The sequence below is a fragment of the Umbelopsis ramanniana genome (genome assembly GCF_025399195.1).
Source record: "Umbelopsis ramanniana AG unplaced genomic scaffold K450scaffold_12, whole genome shotgun sequence".
Lineage (NCBI taxonomy): Eukaryota > Fungi > Mucoromycota > Umbelopsidomycetes > Umbelopsidales > Umbelopsidaceae > Umbelopsis > Umbelopsis ramanniana.
This window is the reverse complement of record NW_026252098.1, coordinates 18,554-30,060: the sequence shown is the minus strand read 5'-3', so window position 1 is coordinate 30,060 and position 11,507 is coordinate 18,554. Positions and strand designations below refer to the sequence as shown.

Sequence of the window (11,507 nt, the reverse complement as noted above, 5' to 3'; positions counted from 1 at the left end):
CGCGCATTTCTGGTACCATCTACGAACCACAGCGAAGATGCGTTGCTTTGACGAATTCGTTAATGTTCCGATGGTAAATGTGATGGTGATATGAGAGTTTTTGTATATTTCAGCTAGTGTACAGAAAAGGCGGGAATGATGAGTGACGAAAAAGTCTGATCGTCTCTTAGATTAAAACAAATAGTCGCCGTCTCCCTCTGTTCGTCCTTCTCCTTCTTGTTTGACTATATCTGCATCTTCGCCAAGAACAATGACGCGTCGGAGCCTCTCCAATCTTTCTCTTTGCACCTGGACCAACTCCTCAATATCCACATCCTCATTGATTGGGGCAGAGGAAGTTGCTAGCAGATCGTTATCTTCGTCCATACCAGTGGCCAATAGATCTTCAGATATGTCAGTGTCTTCAGCCATGGATTCATCCGCACCATTCTGATCTTGTTGTGCCAGCTTGTTGCTCTGTTGTAACTTCTGTTGCTGGATTTGTTGTTGATGTTGAGCTTTTTGATCGAGAATGAGTATTCGTCGGGATTGATCCTATGAAGGCAGTTAGCACATACTTTATAGCCGTAATACGCACCATAGATATACAACATACGAGAATATAATGGATTTGATCGCATATGGTTGCAAACTCTTCACAGCGGGCTTCTAAGGTTTGCATCAAGTGTCGTGGTGGTGCGGGAGCTAGGTCTTGCTCATTCCTACAATTAACGAAGAGTTTTGAATATCCAGTCGAGAATGAAACACAGTGAACGGAAAGGACTGTACCCTGAGCGTATTTGCACTTGGTGTAGCAAGACTTTGGCAGCCGCCTCTAAAAGTTCCTGTGTTCAAATTATGGACGTTAGAGAATCAAATCGTTAAAAGCGTAGGGAATACGTTCAAAAGATTTCAAGTCAAAGACGTACACCGTTGATGAGTTTAGTGAGAGCACTGATTTCATTCTGCAATGGCCGTTGAACTTGTGCTTGAGGCTGGAATCTGGCAGGCATGTGTAAATGGTATGGAAGCAACTGCGTTGAAAATTCGCACTCCCAAATTTGAGTCTTCGATTTCATAGCCTAAAAATTCGGCATGGACGCGATAACCTGATGCCTAAGGGCTGTCTACCCAAGTATACCACTACGATTATATCAAACACACATATCATCCAACGGCTTTTAAAGTAACAAATGTATATATATCTTCCCTTTAATTTCGTCTTTTCTTTTGTTTAAACAAATAATTCTTTATGAGCACCATTTTATAAACCTCCACCGTACATGCCACTTGGGCTTCCTCCCATGCCGTACGGCGCTGAGGCGCCAGTCATCATAGGGCTTTGTTGTGGAAACATACCACCAGTGGGACCAGCAGTAAGCATGAGTGGGTTACCAAGGGCTCCTCCCATAACAGGTGCTGCAGCTGAAAAAAAAAAATTTGGTTTAGTAAATGATTATTTGAAGTAACAATAAGACAAATAATAATACTTACGAGCATTTTCCTGAGACTCGGCCTTTTCCTTCAAATCCTTGACTTCCTTACCCAACACATCAATCTTGTTGAACTGCTCGCGCATGATATTGATCATATAGGGCATTGAGAAGTCGTTCAAACCATGTCTCCACGAAAGCTCCATAACGACATCAGGTCTCATGAGGTCATAGCATGCATATAACATAGCAGCAAAGCATTCTCGGTTGCCAACTTCGACAAAGTATTGCAAAAGTTCTTCGGCAATATCATTGCTCTTTGAATCAGCAGCGGTTTGCATGGCATCCTTGAAAAGTCGATCTTGCTTAGAGAGGGTGATACTCTGTCTCCAGCGCTTGTTCATCTTGTAGAGATGAGCGGCAATACGACGGAATTCCAGGAGGTCGTGCTTCTCCAATTTTTGAGCAAGTTCAATGGTGTCAAAGTTATCAAAGTGGTCAATCGAATCTCGTAGTCCATTATAATCTTCCTCTTCTATCAACAACTCGTTAAGAGCATGGTTGACTGCCTTGTTATTGACATGTTGTACAGTAACAAGATATGGCTTGATGAGTGGGATATTGTCAGACTTCTCAAAAATTTGAACAACTCGTGTATGGTCAATCTTGGCGGTAAGAGCAGCCAAGAGATCGGTCAAGAGAAGTGGTTGTTCATTCAAGTAGAATCGCAAAGCCTTGTAATAGATTTCGTGGTTGGAGACCTTGACGACGACATCCTTGAAAGCAGAATGTTCCCAAGCATCGGGTGAGTGCTCCATCATAGCTTGAGAAGCATTATCAAACTCGTCATAATGGACATAAAGGAAAACAAGTTCACGCCACAAATGTGCTTCTTCGCATGACCGAATGACCTTGGGGATGTTGATACGAGAGACGAACAACTTGAGATGCTCCATCATCTTCTCAGGAGCATACTTGGCATACAAGATGGCAAGTTCAGTGAACATACCCATGTGGGCACGCTCAAGACCCAAACCAGCTTCCAAAAGGCTGATGAGTTCCTCAAAGTAACCATTGGATTCGTAAACCTTGATCAATTCTTCAAGTTCTTCAGCGTGAACAATGATGTGAAGACCACAGATTTGAGCAAGACGGAATTCGCGATTCTTGATACAAGCAGCATTGACTTCCTTCCATACTTTTGTGTTGCTGGCCTTTCGAGCACAATCAACAGCGCCTTGGTAGTCTCCAAGATAGACAAGAGTAGTAGCAAGACGAGCGTGGTTTGAAATGCTGCTGAACAAAATCTTGGCAGCTTCAAACATGTGAGAGTCGAAACAGCGGTCTCCAACTTGTTGAATCTGAGCAATGTTGGGTGAAGCAATGAAATCCTCAAGATCGACCAATCGATCAGTCTTGGCGTAAGCAAAGAGCAATTCGGTTTCAATGTAAGGCTCACGAGAGTGCTTGCGAGCCATTTGCAAGAAACGAACGAGGTCTTCAAACTTGTCAGCACGTTGGGCGTAGGTCGTGACTTCAACATAGTTGGATGGGTCATTTGCACGAATGTATGAATCTATTAAATGATGCAGAATGGTTGTGATTAGTTGTCGTCATCAACTCGACATCACGTTAGGAAGGAGATAAAAAAAATATGTTACCGATTGAATCCTTAACACGCATGTTATCAAGTTGAGCCTTGGCAAGTCGGCTCCAGACTTCAGGCTGATCGCAGCGCTCAGCAAATTCGTAGGCACGATCAATGTTGCCAATGTTGTCGATCAAAACATTGATGGCACTGCTGTTGACATTATACTTCTTGAAGATGGTGAAAGCTTCTTCGAACAAGTCTGCTCCAATACAGATGTTGGCGATATCAGGAGCATCGTAGTTATCGAGGCGGTTGATGTAATCCATAACTCTGGTTTGGTCAGCCTTGACAGCAGTCAAAATAAGCAAGTTTTGCAAATTTTTGTTATCACTGAAGGCGGTGCCTTCAAGAACAATCTTCTCCAATAATTCAATGAGTTCGTTGGGCAATTCAGCAGCCATGAATGCCTTGACTGTGATGGAGACATCTTCAGGATCTGAACATTCAGGAAGAGCAGTACCGACGATCTAAGTTGAAAGACAGTTAATCAATTGGTCAAGAACCCATGGTATGATGGCTGACGACTTTTACCTGATCAATCAGTTGTCGACGATTGCTGTTGCTCTCCTGCAAAACGTGCTGCCACAAAGTGGTATCTCGTCTACGGACAAGATAGCGTGCTTGGTGCTTGAACATGGAGTTTTCATTGGTAATGTTAATGAGCTCGTAGTCACACTGTCCCTTCTGGTAACAGATGTATGCGAGATAGGGATCTCTCTTTTCGCAGTATTTACCAATGAAACGAGGATCATAGTACTAAACGGCGGAAAAAGTGAACATTAGCATCAACAGACACGCTCATCCAGCCAGGTGTCAATGCAATCATTTACCTCGTTCTCCTTCAAGAAAGGTTCTGGGTTATTGTTTGTGTCAATGTAGATCTTGGCCAAGGCGTTGTAAACATCCTTGTCAGTGCTACCGTCATTAACACGAATCTCAAGCCAAGGCAAAAGGAGCTTGAGGCGGTTGCGCTTCTCAACTTCTTCGCAAAGCTGGTCTACAGGGAGAGTACCAGAGACAGACATCAAAAGATTCTTGATAACGTCTTCGTCGCAACCGACATCGAGCAAACCACCAATGACAGCGGGTGTACGTGAAGGGTTGACCTTTTGTACATAGATCTCAATGTACTTTTGCAAATTGTTGTGGTAAAGGTAGAGTACAAGATCATGGACAAAGTCGAATCGGTCGCATACAATGATGAGAGGCAATTGATCGCTAAGTTTTGCTTCCTATAAACGACGGTATATTAGTCAAGTGTAACCGTTATCATCGTCATGTTCCTCTCGATTATATTGCGTACCTTCAAGAAATTCTTGACCTTCTCAGCGTCATAGTAATTGCTTTCGCGACAGATGCGTTCGACTTCACGAATATTACCAGTTCGGCATGCAGCCTGGATGTACTTGAAGTGAACAAGGGAGTCCTCGCTCAAGTTGACGATGGAACCGAGGTAATAGTATAGTCCTATTGGAAACAAATGAGTGTTAGCAATTGAAGCGGCGATCGCCCATTAATACATTAAATAAATTCTTACCTTCATTGGTCTTGAAGGTCTCAAAGAGATCAATGAGATTGTGAGGTTGCAATTGCTCAGAGTATTTAGTGGCAACCTGGACGGCAATTTGCAGATTTTGGCGGAGGTTGGTAGCAAGCATTTCCTTCAAGCATTCAAGAGTCTGCTCAACGGAAAGGCGACCAAAGTATTCAACAACCCATTCAGGGTTGAGAAGATTAGTGTGGGGCAAAATGCGCTTAATATCGTGGATATCGGTATAGTGTTCCAAAGCCTGAAAGAAATCAATTGGGAATTAGTGCTGTGTTATCGGCTTAGGCATACTATTCACAACAAGGAAACATACACGTTGGTACAACCCAGCCTTCTCGCAAAGTCCACCGATGAGGACACGATCGTAATGAGTGAACATCTCGTTACCCAAAATGGCATCAGCAACTTGGGGAGCGTGAACAAGATTCATTTCAAGCAAGCGGGTCTGAAGAGCACCTTGTTCGGGCTTGTTATCTTTAAGAGCGTCCAAAAGGAATGAAGTTGCTTGTTGGATCATGTTTTGAGACATAAAGACATCAACAACCTATAGTATGACATATGTCAGCAAACGCCTAAGGTGATCAGGCTAATACTGGTCGTAATCACTTACCCTGTCCAAGTCAATAAGGGCACCATCCTCATCATTAGCGAGCATAGTGGCGAACTCGGCTCCCTTCTCGGGGTCAGAACGCATAATGTTCTGCAAGAGGCCAATGTAGTCAGGCTGGTAACCGACCTTCTTGGCATAAAGGAGAATCTTGTTGTATTGACGCAATTCTGCGAAGCAAAGGACAACCTAAAGATAAAAACAGCATTTAGCGACTAGCTCGTGATGACACACCACGAATTGCATGTAGATATACCTTGTGGGGCACGTTTGCCCGAAGGTAGACTGAGAGAGCAAGTGTAGGGTCATGTTGCTTGACAATATCACCAAGTTCTTCGCTGCACTCTAATTTGTCTTCCTTCAACCACTTCTCCAAGAGTTGCTTGCGGTTTTGGAGCAAGACGGGTTTAGCAAGTTCGATGGATTCGAAGCGGTTGAGCTCACCCTTTTCAAGCAAGATACCAAAGTATTGAAGAATTGGAGTAAGCTGGCCTGGGCCAACTTGAACATGCTTGAATCGATTGATTGTATCAGCAGTTCTGAGAATACCGCGGGGTGAATTTGCGGCCACCTTGGCGGCTTCGCCATAGGCTCCAGTAGCAAAAAGCTCATTGAAACGCTGGACATACAAATCGTCTGCACCAGGCAAACCACCACGAGAAGCTAATTTCAAAGCCAATTCGGTGTTGTTCAAAGTGTTGATGATATAAGGGATGATCTTATTTTCGTCAACGCTGACGGAAAGAACCTGTACATAAGAAAAAAATCATTCAGATACTGTGGAACATTCACCTTTTTCTGACCCAATGTTTTTTTCTTTATGTCTCTAGCTTACCTGACCCTTGCGGTTAACACCAAGAATACCACTTGTGGCTTCATGCTCAGCAGTGACAAAGATAGTTTCACCGCTAATTCTGTTCATGTAAATGCAAGTGCCAGACTCGAGATCATAAAGATGAATGAACCCGAACTTTGTGACAACAAATACGATTCCATATTTATGGCTGACTTGCATGGCAACAGGGAAGTCATTGACAGCTTCAGAAGGGAAAAAGATTTCGACGGCCTTCTTTTGGAAAGGAGGGTTTCCTTCTTGGTGGTCAACTTCAACGATTTGAAGCTACAATGTGAAAGAAGAGATTAAAAATACGTTCGATGAAATTTTATCTCCATGTAACCATTTAACCTACCTTTGCACCATTGGTACTACGAACAGCAAATGCAAAAAGCCTGGTGGGTGAAGCGGAGCCTTCAAGTCTAAGGTCAGCAAATGCTGCGGCATGACCTTCAATAGGCTGACTGACACCGCGTTCTTTGGAAAACAGTTGCATGGAACCAACAACACGTCCTTGCTAATAGGATGTTAGGAGGGTTTTAGAAAAAAAAATTCGAGGAAATTGTTGTAGCGAAAAAGATGGCAACTAACCTGAGCAGAAATTCCGATCAAGACCATCCATTTCTCATCAGAGTTGACGCGGTAGTTGATGATTTGACAGCCGGACAAACTAGCATGTCTATCAAAGATCTTAACGGGAGCAGACTCTCCTTCCACGGACCAATGATAAACAGCAGTCTCAGTAACCAAACCAAGGGTCTTAATGTCAATCCAGCGCCAAAAGACGACATCTTCATGCATCAAGTGGGACTTGAGCTTGGACTTCATTTCCAGGTTGAAAACTTGCAACTGACGTTGAGCTAATGGCAAGGTAAAAAGCAAGGTTAGCAAAAAATGAACTCTTCGAGTAAAAGACGGGTGACGGTATGTCGGAAATAGCAAAGCCTATTCCACCAAAAAAGTAAATAGCTGAGATGGCAGTGAATTGCAAGTACCTTTCAAGGCCATCACCTTGGATGCAGGATTCATGATGACAGAGTCTGCGGTGATGGGTCGTCGAACGAGTTCATTGTTGTTGGCCATGTCTATGATGACGACCTGGTTTGTTTCATTGACCTTTTCGCGAACACAGATGAAACGGTCGGATTCCATCGTGAGGGTGTTGAAGCTGATGCTGGCAGCATTAACGCCGAGAGACGTCAGCTAGAATATGAGTAAACCGCAAGTTTGTTAGTACAGATGATTGGAGAGCGTGCGATCCCGCCAAGATTAGGTGGGTGCGGGGGTAGAGCCAAGAGATGTAGCCGCTTACCTGCGCATGCTCTTGAAATTTGATGGGAAGAGCCTCGGTCATTTCCGGAACGAGATTCTCTAAGTAATAAAAGATAACCAGTGTAAGTCAAAGTCTGAAAGCATGTTTCGGTTAACATGTATAATAACGTACATTTGTGGTTTCGTAAGGGCAACAGACAGCTAATGTCGTTAGGTAGCGGCAGGCGGACGTTATAAACGCGAAGCCAGTTGATGACTTCATCGGACGGAGTATGAAACTTTGCAACCACTTTTCCAGTTTTCCAACAATTCAGGGCACAAGATGGACCAAAAAAGGATATTGGTTTTGGAGGGCAAGCGGCTCTCCACTGTAAAGTTGCTCAGTGATTTTAAGAATGCAAGTTTTATTATATATATAGGATAGTAAGGATGAAGCGTCAGTATGATACGATGATTGTTGTCCATTGGATCAACGTTCTGCAGCCGTCGGGTATGATGGATATCAGGACCGACCACCATGCGACAGATTGCTGGAAGGATCTTGGCCCATATTCAACTCCTAAAAGGAACTTGCATATACAGCAGCAGAATAAGCTGTTTTGGATGCCACCAATCCTATCGTCCGCACTCGTTAAAAGCGCAGATATAGTGTTGATTGCTGAGCGTACAGGAGCAACACAGGTGTCCTTATTTATGCCTGTAGGTATACTTCTCCAGCTTAAGAAATATGTTATACCCTAAAAGCTTAGCTATTGGAGTTGACGATATGTAAAGCTTATCATTTTGCACACTGAATACAAGCCAGGTGCCATTACTCAGTGCCCCAAAATGACTCTTGCTCGCGTGTCCTTACAGCAAACACAAAAACTGCCCTGGTTTACGAGATCTGGAGAACGAATAACGTAAAGTAACAAGTTTAATGTTGCCAAGAGGCTTCACCACCATGGAAAAATACACTGACACGGTTGCTGGTATGTTTATCATTTTTCTTTTATTATATTTTCAAACAATATCGTCATGTACTATATTCAACGTCTTGGCACATCGCTGTAATACATACGAGCTTTGGAAACAGGATACATGCTAGAAGTCGGCTGCTGTTGCTGCTGCTGTGGTGGTTGTGGCTGTGATGACGGCCGCTGTAACTGCTGTCCGTGCTTTATATGAGGATGGCTCTGTGGCCCCTCTTGTGCGTACTTCTCTGACTCATCGTACCATTCTAGCGCTCCTGGTACACTGACTGTGTTATGAGATGCTTGGGGAACATGATTTCCATGGGAATGGAGAGCAGCTTGAGTAAAGCCGGAAAGATTATTGGCGGTACGTCTGTTGTTCGAATAAGGATCCCGATACAGCATATGGTCTTGTTCACTGCTGGTTCCGGAATTCTTGACAGAGCTAGGGTTCGAGAATGTCTGAACGTTAGAGTACAGATCAGCAGATTGTCGAGGTCTAGCAAAGGCTTGCCTTTGATTTGGCGCTAATTGTGTTGAGTATCTTGAATATGAGTGGCTGTCTACTTGTCGCATGGATGTTTCTGGTATTGGAGAGTATGTATCTGGGTGATTAGCTCGTGTGTGTTGATGTTGTTGTTGATGTCCTATTGGTTGATTGCTAAATCGCGCTACCAATTCCGGGGGGGGGGAATATGAGTATATCCGTTGATTGTTTTCCAATTATCCTTTCAAAGCTTACCTGATCCGGCCGGTCCTGCCCGCCTTGCTCCATACGTTGCATCCATTCCATGACTTAATCCCATCGGCCCGGGGCTGGTTGAGTAAAACACATTGGCCATATGTGGAGATGACGAATGAGGATCATCTTCAACAGCTGAACTGCCTCGTTGTTGATTGAGTGGGTTTGTTTGATCTTCGGGCGGTCTATGGTACCAACTGTCGTTTGGCTGTTGTTGATCGTTATGTTGCATAAGCCACGGAGACTGATGAGTACCGGGCTGTCTAGAAGTTGACACTCTTATCGTTGGTTCACTAGCTGATCTGTCTTGAGCATGTGCGGCCTGGTTGCGCGTACTCGATGCTGCTTGCGGTACAGAAACAGAAAAACCATGACCAGGAAGTGATTGATGGAATCGTTTAGGAACAGTGTTGTTGGTTGGTGGCATAGGAGAATAAGGGGCTTGATATGTGCGATTGGCCGGTGGCAGCATCATTTCGTTACCCATTATCAAAGGATTTGATCTATTGCTGTTCGGCAAGCGTTCTATACTGTCCAATGGCTCCATGCCGGGTGAAGTAGCATTGGGTGGCTCTGATCTTACTAGTTTGGCTGGTTGTGAGTAGTTACTTTGTGCATTCCAAGGTTCGGTAGACTGGACTGTCGCCTCGGAATCCAACACATTATGCTCTTTCTGCCTATCCCTGCCGATGTCAGCTACGTGATACTCTCCCTCAGAAGATTCATGATCACTTTGATCGTCTTGATGGATTGAAATATTACGAGGTCGCTTGTTGTACATAATTCGCTTTTGGCCAGATGGATCGGGTAACGATTCTTTCCGCTTCGATTGTTTCCGTCGGACACGAATTTCCTTCCGAATTCGGATCTTCAACCCTTGGTCTGCAAATGATCGCGAAAGAAATGTGGACTCTTCCATGCCGGGAAATCTATATTATAAAACAGGATGTCTTAAATTAATTTTTTTTTGCCTCGTTTTGGGAGGAATAGCTGCCGCACAATAAGGAATAATTGGATGGCTTGAAAAAAAATGCAAGGGGCTGCTTACCTTTTTGCAGAGTAGACGACAAATATATGCGTGATGATGGATTTGCAATGGAACACCTCTTTGCTGCAAGATCAGGGAGGTAGGAGTTGTAAGCCAAGTCGAACAGTTTCCGCCACAGCCCCCTATGGAACTAAACTTACCCAATGATTTCAAATAGAGAAAGTTTTAGTCTGTAGTTACCCTCCATTCGTACCGATAGGTCTGGAAAGACGAAAAATCCAGCATCTGCATTATCTATGTCTTTGAGATGATACAACGATGATACGACAGAACCAGTTGTACTCCTAGTCTTTCCATCACGTAATAAATGTAACTCTTCATCAATATCCGCAGCCATCAACGATGCATACATAAAGTAGTAAGGATTCTGAAGATATGCACTGAAAAAGTTTGAGGTTAGTATAAGTGCTCGATACGAATTCGAACTCACAAATTGAGAACAGATATCATAGAGGACGGGTATATGAAGGGCATAAACCAAAATTGTCGAACACGGCAATCCTACCTTCTTTCGTGGCCACTGAGTGATGGATCAACGACCTTTAGCTGTACTATGGCTGGAATACCAAACGATAAGGAAGGTTAACAAAGATTCGTCTCGAATTTAGTCATGTTTAAAAGAAAAATTGGGAAAACAATCACGAGGAGGGTCGACTGGTCGTCTATCAGCTAGATGATGGATAAAAAAAATAAATAAACAATACCAAAGTCGTTACTTCCATATTCCCATTTGGCCAACTGACAATTTTGTAGTCACATACCTTTTTCGCCTATACCGCACATACGTGATTGTTTGGGTTGTTGACGAACAGACAGTTGATACTCCCTAGAATAAATGATATGAGTAAAATTTATGAATTGGATACTATGGGGGACAAGGTAGGCCTAACAAAAATTGTTCTTCCCCATGCAACAGGATGATATTGATAACCTAATACTTACATTTCATGCCTGTTTTCATGTCTCTGCTTCACTGAAGCAAAATGGTAGGATATGATGTCCTCCATTATACGTAATTGGAGCCGCTCAGCAGTGAAATTTGAGAGCTAATCACTGTAATGGATGATCTCCGCGATAGAATGGACTGGTTATTTTTAAGAACTTGAGAGAAGAATGTCGGAACTCAAACGCAAAGGTGACTTGAATTCTGAATTGCTGTGCGATCTCCTGAATTGCCTGACGATGCAATGAAAGTGAAAATTGTGTTAAGGATGAAGCTGAGTACAACCAACGGGAAAGGGGTAACAAATTGGATGTAAACCGCTGTGGCGGGAAAAAAATTTCCGTGTGAAAGGGCTTGTCACTTACAATCACACTACAACGTACTGGTGATGAGACGATGACGTGACAAATACAATGACATCTAGCCTTTGCACCATAATTCAAGATCTTCAATCAGCTCCAGATAATTGCCACTTTTCTTGTAGTCCACCCCATC

The 11,507-nt window shown here is 43.5% G+C and overlaps 3 protein-coding genes across 3 annotated transcripts; all 3 read right to left on the bottom strand.

Moving 5' to 3' along the window:
- Nucleotides 1-57: 57 nt before the first annotated feature.
- On the bottom strand, nucleotides 58-1,009 carry K450DRAFT_229597 (uncharacterized protein). The gene is made up of 4 exons (XM_051587110.1): nucleotides 909-1,009; nucleotides 769-824; nucleotides 596-701; nucleotides 58-534 (listed from the first exon to the last, which is right to left on the bottom strand). The coding sequence occupies exons 1-4, from the start codon at nucleotides 990-992 to the stop codon at nucleotides 172-174; spliced, it is 609 nt and encodes a 202-aa protein (XP_051446863.1). The 5' UTR covers nucleotides 993-1,009; the 3' UTR covers nucleotides 58-171.
- A 141-nt stretch (nucleotides 1,010-1,150) lies between these two features.
- K450DRAFT_229584 (uncharacterized protein) lies at nucleotides 1,151-7,552 on the bottom strand. The gene is made up of 15 exons (XM_051587109.1): nucleotides 7,499-7,552; nucleotides 7,367-7,425; nucleotides 7,050-7,257; nucleotides 6,646-6,914; nucleotides 6,410-6,571; nucleotides 6,055-6,339; nucleotides 5,476-5,967; nucleotides 5,223-5,408; nucleotides 4,926-5,156; nucleotides 4,601-4,853; nucleotides 4,367-4,530; nucleotides 3,894-4,295; nucleotides 3,595-3,819; nucleotides 3,074-3,530; nucleotides 1,151-2,988 (listed from the first exon to the last, which is right to left on the bottom strand). Exons 2-15 carry the CDS (start codon nucleotides 7,406-7,408, stop codon nucleotides 1,436-1,438), a joined length of 4,929 nt encoding a protein of 1,642 aa, XP_051446862.1. The 5' UTR covers nucleotides 7,409-7,425; nucleotides 7,499-7,552; the 3' UTR covers nucleotides 1,151-1,435.
- A 1,316-nt stretch (nucleotides 7,553-8,868) lies between these two features.
- Nucleotides 8,869-11,500, bottom strand: K450DRAFT_229573 (uncharacterized protein). The gene is made up of 10 exons (XM_051587108.1): nucleotides 11,378-11,500; nucleotides 11,012-11,245; nucleotides 10,831-10,895; nucleotides 10,712-10,738; nucleotides 10,575-10,626; nucleotides 10,210-10,449; nucleotides 10,070-10,132; nucleotides 9,241-9,950; nucleotides 9,022-9,177; nucleotides 8,869-8,940 (listed from the first exon to the last, which is right to left on the bottom strand). The coding sequence occupies exons 2-10, from the start codon at nucleotides 11,074-11,076 to the stop codon at nucleotides 8,927-8,929; spliced, it is 1,392 nt and encodes a 463-aa protein (XP_051446861.1). The 5' UTR covers nucleotides 11,077-11,245; nucleotides 11,378-11,500; the 3' UTR covers nucleotides 8,869-8,926.
- Between the last annotated feature and the right edge of the window lie 7 nt (nucleotides 11,501-11,507).

What these genes read in the sequence shown, in the direction of transcription:
- K450DRAFT_229597 (XM_051587110.1), bottom strand. Translation starts at nt 992, where the DNA reads ATGCCTGCCAGATTCCAGCCTCAAGCACAAGTTCAACGGCCATTGCAG. An exon ending in CAAGTGCAAATACGCTCAGG is followed by an intron (nt 702 to 768) that starts GTACAGTCCTTT and finishes CGTTAATTGTAG; the next exon opens with GAATGAGCAAGACCTAGCTC. An exon ending in ATCAAATCCATTATATTCTC is followed by an intron (nt 535 to 595) that starts GTATGTTGTATA and finishes CTGCCTTCATAG; the next exon opens with GATCAATCCCGACGAATACT.
- K450DRAFT_229584 (XM_051587109.1), bottom strand. Translation starts at nt 7,408, where the DNA reads ATGACCGAGGCTCTTCCCATCAAATTTCAAGAGCATGCGCAG. An exon ending in AATTTCAAGAGCATGCGCAG is followed by an intron (nt 7,258 to 7,366) that starts GTAAGCGGCTAC and finishes CTCATATTCTAG; the next exon opens with CTGACGTCTCTCGGCGTTAA. An exon ending in GACCTTCAAGACCAATGAAG is followed by an intron (nt 4,531 to 4,600) that starts GTAAGAATTTAT and finishes TGTTTCCAATAG; the next exon opens with GACTATACTATTACCTCGGT.
- K450DRAFT_229573 (XM_051587108.1), bottom strand. Translation starts at nt 11,076, where the DNA reads ATGGAGGACATCATATCCTACCATTTTGCTTCAGTGAAGCAGAGACAT. An exon ending in GTGCGGTATAGGCGAAAAAG is followed by an intron (nt 10,739 to 10,830) that starts GTATGTGACTAC and finishes TCCATCATCTAG; the next exon opens with CTGATAGACGACCAGTCGAC. An exon ending in TCTCTATTTGAAATCATTGG is followed by an intron (nt 10,133 to 10,209) that starts GTAAGTTTAGTT and finishes CTGATCTTGCAG; the next exon opens with CAAAGAGGTGTTCCATTGCA.